This window comes from Sphaeramia orbicularis, chromosome 19, assembly GCF_902148855.1.
Source record: "Sphaeramia orbicularis chromosome 19, fSphaOr1.1, whole genome shotgun sequence".
Taxonomy (NCBI): domain Eukaryota; kingdom Metazoa; phylum Chordata; class Actinopteri; order Kurtiformes; family Apogonidae; genus Sphaeramia; species Sphaeramia orbicularis.
The window spans coordinates 46,250,869-46,268,220 of record NC_043975.1 but is presented as its reverse complement, the minus strand read 5'-3'; the positions used below and the strand labels follow the sequence as shown (position 1 = coordinate 46,268,220).

The following is a 17,352-nucleotide window of genomic DNA, read 5'->3' as shown; positions in this document are numbered from 1 at the left end:
AATTATTTCAACAAATAAAGAAAATATTTCAGTCCTTTGTTCAGAAATAGAAACAAAACTCAGCTTAATTCTTGTTATAAGTGTCAATACTGTGTGAAAATCAATCACTTTAACAGTTGATATGAAAAGGAAGGAAAAATATTTCAGTCCTTTTTAGACTCCTCTTGAATTTTTCTAAAATAATGTTAGTGAGTCCTTCAATTGAGTCAACACTCATTTTTTGGGGAACCTGGACCTTCCCGCGGTGGCTGTGTCCTTAGAGGTGTGCATTGGACCGTGGCAAATGGCGGCAGTATCGTCCGTGTCATCCTTCTCGTCCCTGGCACGTCTTGTCGTCTACCCACATGGAGCAGACGAGTTCTCACTGTAGCACCCTCATAGATTTCGCGTAGGCACGATTAGAATTAAAAAACAGGGTTTATTCTTCTCCTTGGAACCCTTGAGAACTGCTCACGAAAGAAAAACACAACAAAACACCTTTTAATACATGTTCTTGCTCCTTGTGTTAAACAAATAAATAAATCACAGATGTTAATCACATGAAATAAAACATTCAAAAGTACACAAACCTCGTTCGCTGGCATCAGCGAGGGGCTAAATAATCCTTATGGCCTTAGTCTTGTCTTCTTTCTTGCTTGTTTCTTTGGTTTTATGGTTAATTCTACATCTTTTCATCTTCATGTGGTGAAGCTAACCGGGGCTACAGACAGAGGGTAGGAAGTGTCAAAAAAAAGGGGTCGGGCGGAACCTAAAAACTACGCGACTGTTCCCCCTACAGTATACCACCAGATGGCGCGAGAACATTGTGTATGTAAAGTGTATTATATATTAACTGAAAGATGTCTGAATAAACACATAAAACTTACATATGAACTAAAATGTTAAATGTAGGAGACTGTTACAAGGTGAAAGGAGTTGAGTAATTAGGGGAAAAGTCAGAGAGATGAGGAGGTGTGGCTGAGAAAGAGAGAGAGAGGGAGAGAGAGAGAGAGAGAGAGACAGAGAGAGAGCAGAGCAAGTAGAGATGTGACAATTAGAGTTAATCCAGGTCCCTGTTGGAGTGAGTCCTGATTTCCATACAGTGACTTTGCATCAGCAGCACCATGCTCCAGTGCTCTGGGAGAGTTTATAGTCCTGACACTGGAACTGTGGATGACTGACAGCTGTCCTTCATCACAACACAACACACACAAATCCTCTGCATCAAAACCATGACTTTGGTCTCCGTCCTCATCTGGACTCTCCTCTGCTGCTGCTTCACAGGTAAAGTCCAGACAATCCAGCTCCTCTCCTCTATGTACATCCGTCCCTCTGAGATGAAGAAGACAAAACCATGACGCTGCTTTATGTTTGTGTCTCTGTATCCTCAGAGTCCAGAGGCCAGGTCACAGTGACTCAGCCTGGAGCAGTGAGCTCTGATCTGGGAGCCTCCACCACCATCACATGTACCACCAGTCAGGATGTTTATGTTTGGAGAAACTACCATAATTTCGCCTGGTACCAACACAGAGATGGAGAAACTCTTAAACGTCTCATTTACTGGGCCACCAGTCGAGAATCAGGGATTTCCAGTCGTTTTTCAGGCAGTGGATCAAACTCTCATTTCACTCTGACCATCAGTGATGTTCAGGCTGAAGATGCAGCAGTTTATTACTGTCAGAGTGAACACTATATCAACAGTCAAGCTGTGTTCACACAGTGAAAAACCGTCATACAAAAACCTCCTTCAGCTGATGAGGAACTGATCTGATCCACAGCTGCACTGAAACTAAAACACTAGATGGTAACAACACTATCCAATCCATAACTGGGATAAATCACTATATTTAACACTTTATTTTCATTAGTTGGACAGTTTTAAATCACAAACTAAGCATGAAAAACTTCTTTATTAGTGATTCAATCCTTACGTTATCGCTGAACCCAATTTATTTGATTATTTTAACTTCTTCTCATATGTTTTTATGGTAGTTTTTCAACAGAAAAAGTAAAAATTTCCAATTTTATTAAAGATGAAAATATTTATATCACAATATGCTGACGATCTTCTCCTCTTTCTTCCAGATTAATAAAACATTTAAACTTTTGAACATTTGTTTTGTTGTAAATATTATATAAATTCTGACGAAAAATATTCAACCCCAATTCTTTTTTAAAAAAAGAGTTTCCTGTGTTTGCAGCAAACTTTGCACGATTATTGAACATAATTTCTTGATTTTTTCACTTTTCTTTTACTTGTCTGAATGATTGAGTTCTTTGAAACAAAAGTGTAATGATTCCAGTGTTATTAAAAAATAAAATCATGTTATATCAGTTTATGCTGATGATATTCTACTCTTATTCCAGATTCCTAAAATATGTTTAAAGAACTTCTATTTTATTTTTTTTTTTAAATCTTGTGTATATTCTGACAAAAAAATATTGAAACATGACTTTTTAAGAATAATTACTAATGATACACTTGATGTTTTGGATTGAAATGTTTCATGTATGGGTGAATAAAATTAATTTTTTTTGTAACTGTTCTGTGACCATGATGACACACTTTACAACAAAGAATCATTATGTAAATGGCACAAAAACTGTAAAATTATCCAACATGAACAGAAGAAGAACAATCCACGAACTCTCTAATTTGACCCTTAATTGGAAAAAATCAGCACAAAGTGATTAAAACACGACATAACAATAAACAGAAAAACAGCAGGTTTGATGTACAGACGTTTATTTGTGGTCAAACACTGAACCAATATTGCAGCAGTGAGAGAAGGCTGAAAATGTTTGCTGTTCAAAGTGTTGAAATGACACAAAGCCAGAGAGCTAGAGAGACAGAGTGAGCTGATGAGCAGAGTCAGAGCAGTAGGTGATCCCCAGTGAGTGGGCTCAGTACTGGGAACACTGGTGTGTCCTCAGTGTGTGTGAGAGTGCAGACTGGGAGCCCTGGGTGGCCTCACAGGTCACAGAGTTCACCTTCCTCCACTGGTCTGCAGGGAGCCTCAGGGTGCTGCTCCAGCTGTAGTGGCCGTCCTTCTGCAGCACCGCGGGGCTCCTGCTCTCCTCCCAGCTGCTGCTGATGCTGCTGCCGTCGTTCACCTTCCAGGACAGACTCCAGTCTGAGGGGAAGCCCTTGTTGGCCAGGCACATGAGCGTGGCCTTCCCCTGCTGCAGCTCCTCTCTGGAGGGGGGCAGCACCGTCAGGGTGGGACGGACATCACCTAGGAGACACCGATCAGCTTAGAGGACAGGGACCACACAGCTGTCAATCACACATCCCATACTTGGACACAGTGACTATGTGAGAGGGGATTTTCTCCTTTCAGGACTTGGTGTCAGATGGTTTTTCTGCTCCACCAGTCACTCACTCACACATGGTTTCACTTCCTGGAAACAAACTCAACTTGGAAATCAGCACAAACAGTCCTCATATGAGCTGAAATACAGCAAAGTGCACTGAAAGAACATGTTCAACCAAGTCTGTGCTGTGTTCTTTCAACTGTTTGAGAAAGTCACTGATGAAATCAGAATCATCTGGATTGTCATTAACATTCATCCAAACCTATTTATATTGAAACCAACATAAAGACAACAGTGATTCAGTTCTTTTATCACTGACACAACCTGATGATAAACTGTTAAATATAAAACCAAATAACCTCTGAAAATTAATACAAGTTTAGTCTTGGACAAAATCTGAGCAGAGTTTTAAACATCACATATTTGTCTCATTTGTTCACGAGAAATATGACGATAAAAACAGATCAAACTCAAGGCCATAGGTAACGTCTGTATTAGAAACAAAGACAGACTGTATATGATGGAAAATGTCTAATATTCATGGTTCTGTTGAAAATTGTCAACATATTTACTGTCCAACACAAACAGACGCATGACTGAGTTAAGAACAAACAGCGACATAAATAACTGACGACAATCACATCTTCATGTCGATTTCAATGATCACTGTGCAAATCACTGTAAATGATTCCAACATAAACTACAAACTGTAACTGACACAATGAGAAGATATTGAGACATTTTTCAATTGTGCATCTGTTTGTAGATTTAGTTGAGTTTTTTTAATGTCACTGATATGATAAACTAATATGTTTATGGTGGAACATGACAATGAACTGATGTAAAACTTGGACTAAAGTCTGAACTCTTCTCATTTACATCAGTTTAAACATCAGTGAGACATAGATATGGAAAGAAATGTTTAGGAAAGGAGCACTGAGGACGACGACAAGGAATAAAATACAACCGGAAAAGTTTTACACATTGAAAAAACACCTTTTATCCATTGGTAAAAACAGCAACAATAAATAAATACAAAGCCTTAAGTTGTGATCCTTAGAATTTGTGCATAAACTTCCTTCAACATCCAGTCTGGTTCCTCCAGCAAAAGTCCACCACAGTGATACAAACTGAGTCCAACAACAACCTCTGAGTGTAGAGACACGGCTCTGTGACTGATCAAACTAAAACTACAAGTCCTCAAGTCTCAGCTTAAATCTAAACTATCAATTATGTTACTGTCTTTACACCAACAACTACAGTAATGAGTCATTTCACATATTTCTAACTGTTACCAAACACCAACTGTTCACCAACATTTAAAGTTGATTTACAGTCATTATAAAAAAAGATTTAAAAAAATTCAATGTAAGATAATAAATATTGCTGATAAATGATTGAAATATGTTGAATTTTGCACTTACTTCCAACCTCCAGTCTGGTTCCTCCACCGAACGTGTACCACAGTGATACAAAGTGGTTGAGTCGTCGTACAAAAACCTCTGAGTGTAAAGACACGGCTCTGTGACTCTGAAAACAACAAACTCAACAAAGTCAGTGTGAATCTGTAAAACACAGCAGCATCAGGACTAAATGAATCACAACACAAACACAACAATCAATACAAATATAGATTTAGTTCCACATTTATTCCATTTGTAAATGTTTGTGAAATTAACTGTGAACTGAACTGTGCAGATGAAAAAAGAACTAAAACAGACATTTACACAAGAAACAGTCAGAAAAAAAACACTAATCTTATCCCTGACACATTCCTAATCAATCCAGTGTAAATGCATTGATCCCTTTAGAGTAATCAGAGTACCTGTTGGAGTGAGTCCTGATTTCCATACAGTGACTTTGCATCAGCAGCACCATGCTCCAGTGCTCTGGGAGAGTTTATAGTCCTGACACTGGAACTGTGGATGACTGACAGCTGTCCTTCATCACAACACAACACACACAAATCCTCCTCATCAAAAGCATGACTTTGGTCTCCGTCCTCATCTGGACTCTCCTCTGCTGCTGCTTCACAGGTAAAGTCCAGACAATCCAACTCCTCTCCTCTATGAACATCCGTCCCTCTGAGATGAAGAAGACAAAACCATGACGCTGCTTTATGTTTGTGTCTCTGTATCCTCAGAGTCCAGAGGCCAGGTCACAGTGACTCAGCCTGGAGCAGTGAGCTCTGATCTGGGAGCCTCCGCCACCATCACATGTACCACCAGTCAGGATGTGCAGGTTTGGGGTGGTGACCATCAATTACACTGGTACCAACAGAGAGATGGAGAAACTCCTAAACTTCTCATTTACGAAGCCACCAGTCGACAATCAGGGATTTCCAGTCGTTTTTCAGGCAGTGGATCAAACTCTCATTTCACTCTGACCATCAGTGATGTTCAGGCTGAAGATGCAGCAGTTTATTATTGTCAGAGTGAACACATTATCAACAGTCAGCGTGTGTTCACACAGTGAAAAACTGTCGTACAAAAACCTCCTTCAGACTGAACAGAAACTGAACTGACGGCTGCAGCTGGAAGATACTGCACAGACTCACACAGTTCAATGAACACACACAACTTTTATTATTTTCAACAAAACACAATGAAAAAAGTTTTACATGATATACTACATCATTACACAGATATCTATGTGTTCTGTAAAAGTATGAGATGAAATAAGCATGTGTTTATAATTTACCAAACTTTTATTCTGTCTCTTTTCATAATGATGACAGTCTGTTTTTTCTTAAATATCAGGTCCATTTGTTGGTACAAAATTGTGTAAATATTGTAATTAACTAAACTGACTGCTTAAAATGACAGTAAAAACATCCAAAGTTATTGAAAAAAGACAAAAAACATTCAACAGGAATATTTACTAAATCACCATTTGAATAAAATGACAAAATTCATGATTAAAGACCTTTATTACCCATCCCACAATGACTCGATCACTCATCTCAATGGACAAGATTCAAGATTCAAGACCTTTATTTGTCCCTGAGAGGAAATTGTTTCTGTCCCAGTACTAATTAAAACAACAACAATAACAATGTGAGACAGAAGACGACACTCACATAAAAATAGGTGGTGCAATAAAAACAGGTACTTGAATCAAATGTAAACTAATGCTAATGCTACCTGTGCTGTACACAGTTGATTCTACAGATGACTGAGGGGATGAAGGAGAATTTGTATCTATTAGTTTTGGCTGATGTTTGTCTGAGGCAGGAACTGAAATTCAGAGTGCAGAGGGTGAGCGCTGTCAGACATCATGGATTTGTCCTTCTGTGACACCTGCTTATTGGACAGTTTTAATGACAGATTTTTGATGAGGACCAATGATTTTACTCCTGACTTGTTTTATCCTGGTTAATGAGGGTTTTTTTTCTGATTGATAGATGCAAATCAGCAAATAAAAGAAAATGTAAGAATAGACTCAATAACAGCTCCATCCATCCATCCATCCATTCTCTTCCGCTTATCCGGGGCCGGGTCGCGGGGGTAACAGTCTAAGCAGGGATGCCCAGACTTCCCTCTCCCCAGACACCTCCTCCAGCTCTTCCGGGGGGATCCCGAGGCGTTCCCAGGCCAGCCGAGAGACATAGTCTCTCCAACGTGTCCTGGGTCTTCCCCGAGGTCTCCTCCCGGTCAATAACAGCTCTATAAACCATAGTCATCAGAGGTCTGTCCACCTGGAACTGAACTGGTTTCCTCAGGTCAAACAGACGCTGGTGACTTCTCTTCACCAACATGTCAGTGTTATTGTTGAATGACAGTTTGTTATCAGCAAGGTTATTATCATTAACGAAGACTAATGAAATGACGAAAGCTAGAATTGTAAAAACATTTTTGTTAACTGAAATAAATAAAAACTACAATTAAAAGAAAAAAATGATAACTAACTGAAACTGTATTGTGTGCTTACAAAACTAACTAAAACGGATACAAACTATGGATAAAATTCCCTTAGTTTTCATCTTTGTCAATGTCGGATTAATATGAAATTGATTTATTTCCCTTAAGCAATTTTATCTGCTGGCACCGTATGATATTTAACGGTCCGTCACTTCTCGTCACTTGTGGTTTCCAGTCGTCTTCTGGTCCCCACTCTACCTGGAAACATGGAGACTAAAGTTGGGAGAAAGCAGCAGAGTCCTGTCTGGGATTTATTTGAATATGACAACGAAGAAAAGAAAAGATATAAAAAAACGTAAAACTAAGCATTTAGAAAATAACGAAAACTATTAAAAATCTATCAAACCTGCTCTAAAAACTAATTAAAACTAACTGAATTGAAGAAATAAAAGTCAAAACTAAATAAAACTAAATCATAATGGAAAATCCAAACCTACTATAACCTTGTTCATCAGTTCTGGTCCTCAAATACTTCATATATTTCAACAGCCTCATCATTGATTTAGGTATTTACAGGTTCAGGAGGTGTGGTCTAAAATCAATGCACATGTTCTTGGTTTTAGTGACATTTAACTGTAACAAGGCTTCAGTGCACCAGTTTAAAAAAAATAATTTAAAACAGGACCATGGGAAGTTTAAGTGTCAGTGAAAAGAAATGACAGTCATTATTACTGTCATATATTTTCTCATATATTCATTTTTCTTAGATGTGGCTGTTAAATGACAGGATGTGTTTTACAACTTAAATTATGTTATTTGAAGAACATTCAGTGTCTTTCAAAAATCTATGAAAAATGGAATCCCAGCAGTCTTTGGTCTTTAATCATACTTACTCTGGCATGTATATTGATAACCCAGTGGAATGGACTTTGCATGAATTTGGTCATTTAAACATGTAGTTTCTTATGTTTATCACCATGTTAAGTTGGTTCAACTTAAAGTAGCTTCACATGCAGTGAGCTACTTCTGCGATGTTTGTGTAACTTAGCTTGCTACATTTGAGTGGGTGATCGCTTCTGTGTAGTGAAGCTTCATTTATGGCAGAGTAACTGGTAGCTTAACTCACTACATTTTCTAAGTAGCAACACTGGGCTTCAGTGCACCAGTTTAAAAAAACAATTTAAAACAGGACCATGGGAAGTTTAAGTATCAGTGAAAAGAAATGATTATTACTGTCATATATTTTCTCATATATTCATTTTTCTTAGATGTGGCTGTTAAATGACAGGATGTCTTTTACAACTTAAATTATGATGTTTATTTGAAGTAAGAAAAAAAGTACTTGAAGTTAGATATCACCTTATTTTCAGTACAAACCTCTGACACATTTGTTCAAACTGTAGAGTCCCATTTACAGAAGGAGTCCCAGTGAAGCTCTGTAATTCAATGGTAATGATCCAAAATGAAGGATGTTGTTGTCCCAGTTTAATGGATGAACATTTAGAAACACTGACAGACAAATGGTGAAAAACCACAGACTGATCCTTGTGTGTGTGTGGAATAAGTGAAGCAGTGATTGGTGTGAGCTCTGTCATGAACCTGATGATGTGTTGCAGATCAGCTCCAGCTGACTGACTCTGTGTGTTTGCATATGTGTCCGTCCTCTGTGCTCCAGCCGTTAAGAGGCCAGTGTTGATCAGTGTGTGTCCAGGCCTTTCACAGCCACTGACACACCAACAACACAATGATGATGTCCCTCATGTTCCTGCTGGCCACCCTGGGGCTCCTTGTTCAGGGTGAGACTCTCTTGTGCTTCAGGATGCCACCAGGTTCACCACAATGATGTTCTGCTGGGATGGACAAACACTGGAAACGTCCACCTTCTTCCATCTGTCCTCTGTCTTCAACAAATGACACTCTTCTGTTTCATGTTCAGCATCTTTACACAAATGGATGTGTGTCTGAAACTGGTTTGGTCTTTGTGTTTTTCAGGTTCATCAGGAGATATTGTCCTGATTCAGACTCCCAAAGCTCAGTCTGTTGTTCCAGGAAACACTGTTTCCATCAGATGTAAATCCAGTTCAGGCATTGGTGCATGTCTTCACTGGTACCTTCAGAAAGAAGCAGAATCTCCAAAGCTTCTTATTTATGACTCTACAAATCGTCAGTCTGGTATTTCCAGTCGTTTCAGTGGAAATGGATATGGAACTGGTTTTACTCTGACCATCACTGATGTTCAGGCTGAAGATGCAGGAGTTTATTACTGTCAGCAGCGTTACAGCTTCCCATTCACACAGTGAACAACCGTCGCACAAAAACCTCCTTCAGACTGAACAGAAACTGAACTGACTGATACAGTTCAATGAACACAGTCTGTACAACGATAGATCAGACTATTTCTATGGTTTTGGGCTCACATTCAACTCACACTAACACCAATATTTCAAACACATTTTTCTTTATATTGTCGTGAAATCAGTTTGTTTGCAGACGATATCCTCTTATACATTATAATTCCATATTCTCCTCTGGTTTGAATAAAGTTACCAGTAATAGAACAGTTTTAGGATTCTGTTGTAAACCAGTATGTCTTTCATCAAACTCAAATTTACATTTGAACTCCATTAATGGCAAGAAAATTAAAAAGTTCACTTCAGACACTCAAGGACAAATATATTTATACAATCCCATCCTTCACGCTCACAATGAGATCCTACATGTAAATTAGATCCTAAAAAATCTTTGAAAATGCTGCTTCTTTTTAGTAAAAACGATTTTCTGACACTAAACTAAATGTTTTCATTATTCCTGACAGATGTCAGCTGAGTTTTTGGACCAAAAAAATTAGCTTTATGCAGATGATACTTGATTATTTCTTACACAAAAACAATATATTTTCAATTAATCTGTAATGAAAATCTTAAGTTTAACACATTAGATGGAGTTTATCATTTACTGACTGAATTTGGTGCCTCTAACACTTCAATACCATCATGAAAATTAATGCATCTTAACTGAAGATACAGAAACTCTAAAAAGAAGTTATGAAACTGCATCACATGGAACAGTTCACCTCTTGGTTCTTCTGATAGATGTAGATATTATTAATATTATATAATAGATATTGTAAATACAGACTGTGGTTGGATCAAATAGAATTCCTCTTTTCTACATATGTGTTCATTGTTCAGTCTGAAGCTTTTCTGTCTTTGTGGTAATAATTTTCAAGGCAGTTTGTCCCAGATTGATTGGATTTTAATGTTACAGGAGGATTATCAAATCACACTGCCACTATAATTATACTTTTGTATCTTAAAACACCAAAGTTTATCCAGTTTTGAGGTTCATGAAGCAGAATTCTCATATGTCTATTTACTAATAATATTAAAGACCTTAAATTACTATGTACTACTCAGTGGTTCGTTCTCCCCTCGGAGCTCAGTAACGATGGCAACGGTCAAGCATCACTGCTGAACCGTGACAACAGACAGGTTTCAGGACCAAAGATACAAAGATGAAAATAGTCACTCAAACTCAACGTTACATCATTAACATAAAATACTGATGTTTGATGAAAAAAAATATTAATCGCTGCAAAACAGTTTCATAATCAAACAGTTGTAGAAGTTTGTAAATCAGACCCATTAATGCAACATGTAGATGAAATCAGTATTAACATCAGAGGATTTTCACTCCTCATACTCAGTTTGTGGAACAGGTTGTGTTACTTATAGAGAACATTTGTTCACTGAATAAAAATACTCTGACAAACATGAAATTTCACAAGTTCAGTCATTAAAATGAGTAACATGTACAGAGTAAATGTTGAGGTTAAATGTTGATTGTATCTGATAAAGAATGAACATCAGTCTGTGAGGAGACACTGAACCTTCAAATACCTGAAATATTAACAAACTACAAACATCTGAAACATTTTTACTCACCATGTGGAATTACAACAAAAGAATTTCCTTCAATAGAATATTCATTAAAAAAAAAAAAAAAACATTAATTGTCAAATGAATCTTTCTGAACCTGTTGAACTGATTATGATGTAAAATGAACTCCCACATATTCCCAATCAATACTCAAATTAAGTGATTGATGATTAGAGTTAATCCAGGTCCCTGTTGGAGTGAGTCCTGATTTCCATACAGTGACTTTGCATCAGCAGCACCATGCTCCAGTGCTCTGGGAGAGTTTATAGTCCTGACACTGGAACTGTGGATGACTGACAGCTGTCCTTCATCACAACACAACACACACAAATCCTCCTCATCAAAAACATGACTTTGGTCTCCGTCCTCATCTGGACTCTCCTCTGCTGCTGCTTCACAGGTAAAGTCCAGACAATCCAACTCCTCTCCTCTATGAACATCCATCCCTCTCAGATGAAGAAGACAAAACCATGACGCTGCTTTATGTTTGTGTCTCTGTATCCTCAGAGTCCAGAGGCCAGGTCACAGTGACTCAGCCTGGAGCAGTGAGCTCTGATCTGGGAGCCTCCGCCACCATCACATGTACCACCAGTCAGGATGTTTATGTTTATAGCAGCAACCATCGTTTAGCCTGGTACCAACAGAGAGATGGAGAAACTCCTAAACTTCTCATTTACTGGGCCACCAGACGAGAATCAGGGATTTCCAGTCGTTTTTCAGGCAGTGGATCAAACTCTTTTTTCACTCTGACCATCAGTGATGTTCAGGCTGAAGATGCAGCAGTTTATTACTGTCAGAGTGTACATTATATCAACAGTCAGTATGTGTTCACACAGTGAAAAACCGTCGTACAAAAACCTCCTTCAGACTGAACAGAAACTGAACTGACGGCTGCAGCTGGAAGATACTGCACAGACTCACACAGTTCAATGAACACACACAACTTTTATTATTACCTCCGCCAAGGAGGTTATGTTTTTGTCAGGGTTTGTTTGTCTGTCCGTTAGTGTGCAACATAACTCAAAAAGTTATGGACAGATTTTGATGAAATTTTCAGGGTTTGTTGGAAATGGGATAAGGAAGAAATGATTAAATTTTGGTGGTGATCGGGGGTGGGGGGGGGGCCCACAGGGGGGCCCAATTCCAACAAACCCTGAAAATTTTATCAAAATCTGTCCATAACTTTTTGAGTTATGTTGCACACTAACGGACAGACAAACAGACAACAAACCCTGGCAAAAACATAACCTCCTTGGCATGGGGGGGGCCCACAGGGGGGGCCACTGATCAGCCTTGGGAGAGGTCTGCACTCTCCGAGTGCTTCTAGTTTACAATAAATTACAATAAAAAATAAAGTTTTATATGATGCACTACATCATTACACAGATATCTATGTGTTCTTTAAAATATGAGATGAAATAAGCATGTGTTTTAAATTTACCAACCTTTTATTGTATCTCTTTTTATGCTGATGACAGTCTGTTTTTTCTTAAATATCATGTCCATTTGTTGGTACAAAATTGTATTAATATTGTAATTAACTAAACTGACTGCTTAGAATTAAAGTAAAAACATCCAAAGTTAATTGAAAAAAGACAAAAAACATCCAACAGGTATATTTACTAAATCACCATTTGAATAAGATAAAAAATTCATGATTAAAGACCTTTTTTACCCATCCCATAATGACTCGATCACTCATCTCAAAGGAAAAGATTCAAGATTCAAGACCTTTATTTGTCCCTGAGAGGAATTTTTTTCTGTCGCAGTACTAATTAAAACAACAACAATAACAATGTGAGACAGAAGACGACACTCACATAAAAATAGGTGGTTCAATAAAAACAGGTACTTGAATCAATGATTCAACAGATTCAACTTGATTCTACAGATGACTGAGGGGATGAAGGAGAATTTGTATCTATTAGTTTTGGCTGATGTTTGTCTGAGGCAGGAACTGAAATTCAGAGTGCAGAGGGTGAGCGCTGTCAGACATCATGGATTTGTCCTTCTGTGACACCTGCTTATTGGACAGTTTGAATGACAGATTTTTGATGAGGACCAATGATTTTACTCCTGACTTGTTTTATCCTGGTTAATGAGGGTCTTTTTTTTTTATTTCTGATTGATAGATGCAAACCAGCAAATGAAAGAAAATGTAAGAACAGACTCAATAACAGCTCTATAAACCATAGTCATCAGAGGTCTGTTCACCTGGAACTGAACTGGTTTCCTCAGGTCAAACAGACGCTGGTGACTTCTCTTCACCAACATGTCAGTGTTATTGTTGAATTACTGTCATCAGTTATGGTCCTCACATATTTCATATATTTCAACAACCTCATCATTGATGTTGGTATTCACAGGTTCAGAAGGTGTTGTCTACAATCAATGCACATGTTCTTGGTTTTTGTGACATTTAACTGTAAAAAGGCGTCAGTGTACCAGTTTAAAACAATAATTTAAAACAGGACAATGGGAACTTTAAAATGCTCTAAGTTCCAATAACGTTTAGATAATGCCATGGATTCCTTTTACTTCGTCATGTTTGGACTTTTACTTTGCTGGCTTGTTACCCGCGAGGTGAGTGTGGCTGTGAGCCAGCTGAGGACTGTTTACACCTGAGAAGAGCTGATACAACTGAACTTATCAGATGGTGGTACAGACCTCACCCCACGGTTACTGGATTTTATATTGAGAGATTTTAACAGAACAAGGGACAAGAGGAAGAGAAAAAGAGCGAGACGCAGAGGAGTCAAACTACGCCTGAGGAGACAGCAGCTCAGCCGGACCCCTCTGCCCTCTGTCATCCTGGGAAACGTCCGCTCCCTGAGGAACAAGATGGACGAACTCCAGGGGAACGCCAGGTTCCAGAAGGACTTCAGGAACTGCTGTGTGATGGCCTTCACCGAGACGTGGCTGACGGAGCAGGACCAGGACGCCGACCTATCAGTCGACGGATTTGGAGCTCCGTTTTGTTTGGATCGGGACTCGGAGGTAACGGGGAAGACCCAGGGAGGTGGAGTGTGTTTGTACGTCAACAAATGGTACTGTAGCGCTGTGACTGTCAGAGAGAGGATCTGCACACCAGGCGTATAACTTTAATCAGTGTCACTGCGCCCATTCTACCTCCCCCGTGAGTTTCCCCAACTTTTTATTACTACAGTCTACATTCACCCGAGGGCCCACCCCCCCTCTGCCAGCAGCACCATTGCAGAGGCAGTGCAGAGGCTGCAGTCCCTCTCCCCCGACGCCCTGAACTTTATAATGGGTGACTTTAACCACGTCTCTCTTCAAACAACCCTGAAAAACTTTTACCAGTATATATCCTGTTTAACCAGACGGGATAAAATATTGGACCTTTGTTATGGGTCAGTGGGGGATGCTTATAAATCCCTCCCTCTTCCTCCTTTGGGATCTGCTGACCACAACTGTGTGCATCTCCTGCCCACCTATAAGACTGTTTTAAAACGAGAGAAAATAAGGACCAAGGACACTGAGATGTGGTCAGAGGAATCTGTGCTCTCCCTGCAGGAATGTTTTAAATGTACAGATTGGGATGTTTTTATCCAGTCTTGTGGGGATGATCTGGATGCTCTGGTGGATGTCACCAGCTCTTCTGCTGCTTTCTGTAAAGATATGATTATACCCCGTAAGCGTGTTAAAGTGTACCCTAACAACAAGCCATGGGTCACAAAAAATGTTAAAACCTGTCTGAAAAACAAGAAATTGGCTTTCAAAGAAGGGGCTGTCTCTGACCTTCAGTCAGCCACCAAAGACTTGAAAATTTTGAAAGTAAAACAACACTATAAACCGCTCTTGAAAATAAGATGGCTGCAAACAATCTTGGTTCTGCATGGACATGTATGAAAACCATTGCAGGCCTTCAAAATCCCCAGAGCAGCAGGCAGACCATTTTAGACGGTTTTAATTCAGACAGAGATTTTGCAAATGCTCTTAACAGTTTTTATGTTCGTTTTAATTCTTTTGATTTTCGTAAGGACATTTTAGAGCTGAAACAGGACCTGAAGGACAGTCAGTTCTTTACCATTGAACTGAGCGACGTCAGAAAGGCCTTTAGTTCTGTGAAGATGAACAAGAGCCAGGGTCCTGACAACATCAGTGGTCATCTTATTAAATCATGTGCTAATGAACTCAGTCCTGTATTTCAGTTTATTTTTAATAAGTCCTTGCAGACACAGCATGTGCCCACACTCTGGAAGGATGTGGTCGTGGTCCCTGTCCCTAAATCCAGCCGTCCAAAAACTTTGAATGACTTTAGGTCTGTCGCTCTCACCTCAGTAGTTATGAAAGTCTTTGAGAAACTGGTTAAGACTGTGATTCTAAAGGAGACCGAACATGAGCTGGATCCAATGCAGTTTGCATACAGGCCCAACAGAGGAGTGGAAGACGCCACACTGACTCTTTTAAACATGATTTTTAAACATGTGGAGGGTAAAGAGTCATTTGCAAGGCTTTTATTTATAGACTTCTCTTCTGCTTTTAATAGAATCCAGCCCCACATTTTAATTAAAAGGCTTTTAGAACAGTTTAAAATTAGTAAAAATCTGATGGGTTGGATTTTAGATTTTTTAACAGACAGATCACAGAGTGAGGATGAATGGGGTTCTGTCCAACCCAGCGTTCTCCTCCACTGGTTCTCCTCAAGGCTGTGTCCTGTCTCCACTATTATACATTCTCTACACAAATATGTGTCAGAGTGAATATGAAAACAGGACCATCATTAAGTATGCCGATGACTCAGTCATTGTCAGCCTGCTCAAAGAGGGGGAGACCAGTCACAGCCCTGTCATTAATGACTTTGTCCAGTGGTGTGAGGAGTCCTACCTTCACCTGAACATATGTAAAACAAAAGATATGATCACTGATTTTAGAAAACAACAGGACAGGCACGGAGTCACTTTAATTAAAGGTCAGACTATAGAGCAAGTGATATCATACAAATACCTTGGAACGATAATTGATGAAAAATTGAGTTTTAATGAAAACTGCAGATCTGTGTGTAAACAGGGCCATCAGCGCCTTCACTGCCTTAGGAAACTGGAACACTTCCACATTGACTGAACCATTTTAACTTTGTTTTACTGTTCCTTTATTGAATCTGTTTTATGTTTTTGTCTGGTGCCATGGTTCGGTCAGACCTCAGCTGCAGAGAGAAACTCACTGAATCAAATAGTCAGATGGTCCAGTTGCCTGATTGGTGAGTCCCAGTCTTGTCCCGCCTCCCTGTTCACTAAACAGGTCCAGAGGATGGCTTCATCAATTCTTAACAATGACTCCCATCCTTTACGAGGTGAATTTCAGCTCCTTTCCTCTGGACGGAGGTTCTTAGTCCCAAGGTTCAGGACACAGCGTTATAAAAACAGTTTTGTTCCTGTCGCCGTCACTGAGCTCAATAAGAAATAGTGACATTGCACTTTACTAACTCATTTAGTTATTTATCCCATTTCTTTGCTCTATTTATTATTATTGTGACTTCAAATTTTTAAATTTTATGCTCTTATCCTGTTTTTTTATCCCAGATTGTTTTTATCTTTTCTGGTATTTATTGTGTTCTATTGCATCTTGTTTTTATTTATTTTATTCTTTTACTTATCCATGCTGCTATACTGATGAATGGTGGAACACTGAGCACTTTTTGTCCTGTCTTTTTGTCCTGTCTGTAAGCGTGATCAAGTACCTGTCTTACATGTTCAACATATGTATTGTTGTAATACCAAAGCAATCACCTAGACTGCAAAACAAATCTACTTACAGGTAAAAAATAAAGTAACCTTGAACCTTGAATCTTGAATGAAAAGAAATGACAGTCATTGCTTGTTGAACAAATGTTTGTTCTATAGCCTATCATGCTATTGGAGACAGTTTGGCAAAGCTGCTGCTCCTGGATCAGCTCTCAATTGCAGTGGTATTAATTGAAGTAGACTTATATTTCTTCTTGAAATTAGTCATTTATAACATGCATTAATCATAAAATAGCTATAATTTGTCAAATGACAGGTCAGTTTCATGCGTACTTTAATGTGGGCCTCTAAAATCTGCACAGTTTTATTGAGAATCTCTCTTTTAATTTCAGAGAATGGAGAAAAACTGACTGATGGGTGTTTCTACAACTGAGGAAGAAACACAATGCCAAAGGAGAGGAAAAGGACTTCATGAACAACTATTGAGCCATTAATTAATTTATTAATTACTGTACAGCATTCATAAGCCTGTTATTTAAAGTATTCTCACTAGCC

The 17,352-nt window shown here is 38.8% G+C and overlaps 1 protein-coding gene and 4 gene segments (V, D, J or C); 4 read left to right on the top strand and 1 right to left on the bottom strand.

The window, feature by feature from the left end:
* The first annotated feature begins 1,211 nt into the window (after window positions 1-1,211).
* On the top strand, window positions 1,212-1,702 carry LOC115439457 (Ig kappa chain V region 3381-like). The segment is given in 2 exon segments: window positions 1,212-1,263; window positions 1,371-1,702. Coding segments are annotated over 2 exon segments (384 nt in total).
* A 1,193-nt stretch (window positions 1,703-2,895) lies between these two features.
* LOC115439254 (Ig kappa-b4 chain C region-like) lies at window positions 2,896-5,173 on the bottom strand (the record flags this gene model as incomplete). The annotated part of the segment is given in 3 exon segments: window positions 2,896-3,215; window positions 4,719-4,824; window positions 5,120-5,173. Coding segments are annotated over 3 exon segments (480 nt in total), but the record flags the coding sequence as incomplete, so codon positions are not given.
* Window positions 5,174-5,278: 105 nt separating this feature from the next.
* Window positions 5,279-6,012, top strand: LOC115439246 (Ig kappa chain V region 3381-like). The segment is given in 2 exon segments: window positions 5,279-5,330; window positions 5,438-6,012. Coding segments are annotated over 2 exon segments (384 nt in total).
* Window positions 6,013-8,770: 2,758 nt separating this feature from the next.
* LOC115439250 (immunoglobulin kappa variable 6D-21-like) lies at window positions 8,771-9,454 on the top strand. The segment is given in 2 exon segments: window positions 8,771-8,950; window positions 9,147-9,454. Coding segments are annotated over 2 exon segments (360 nt in total).
* A 1,986-nt stretch (window positions 9,455-11,440) lies between these two features.
* Window positions 11,441-14,191, top strand: LOC115439456 (uncharacterized). The gene is made up of 3 exons (XM_030163287.1): window positions 11,441-11,492; window positions 11,600-11,927; window positions 13,804-14,191. The coding sequence occupies exons 1-3, from the start codon at window positions 11,441-11,443 to the stop codon at window positions 14,189-14,191; spliced, it is 768 nt and encodes a 255-aa protein (XP_030019147.1).
* The last annotated feature ends 3,161 nt before the right edge of the window (window positions 14,192-17,352 follow it).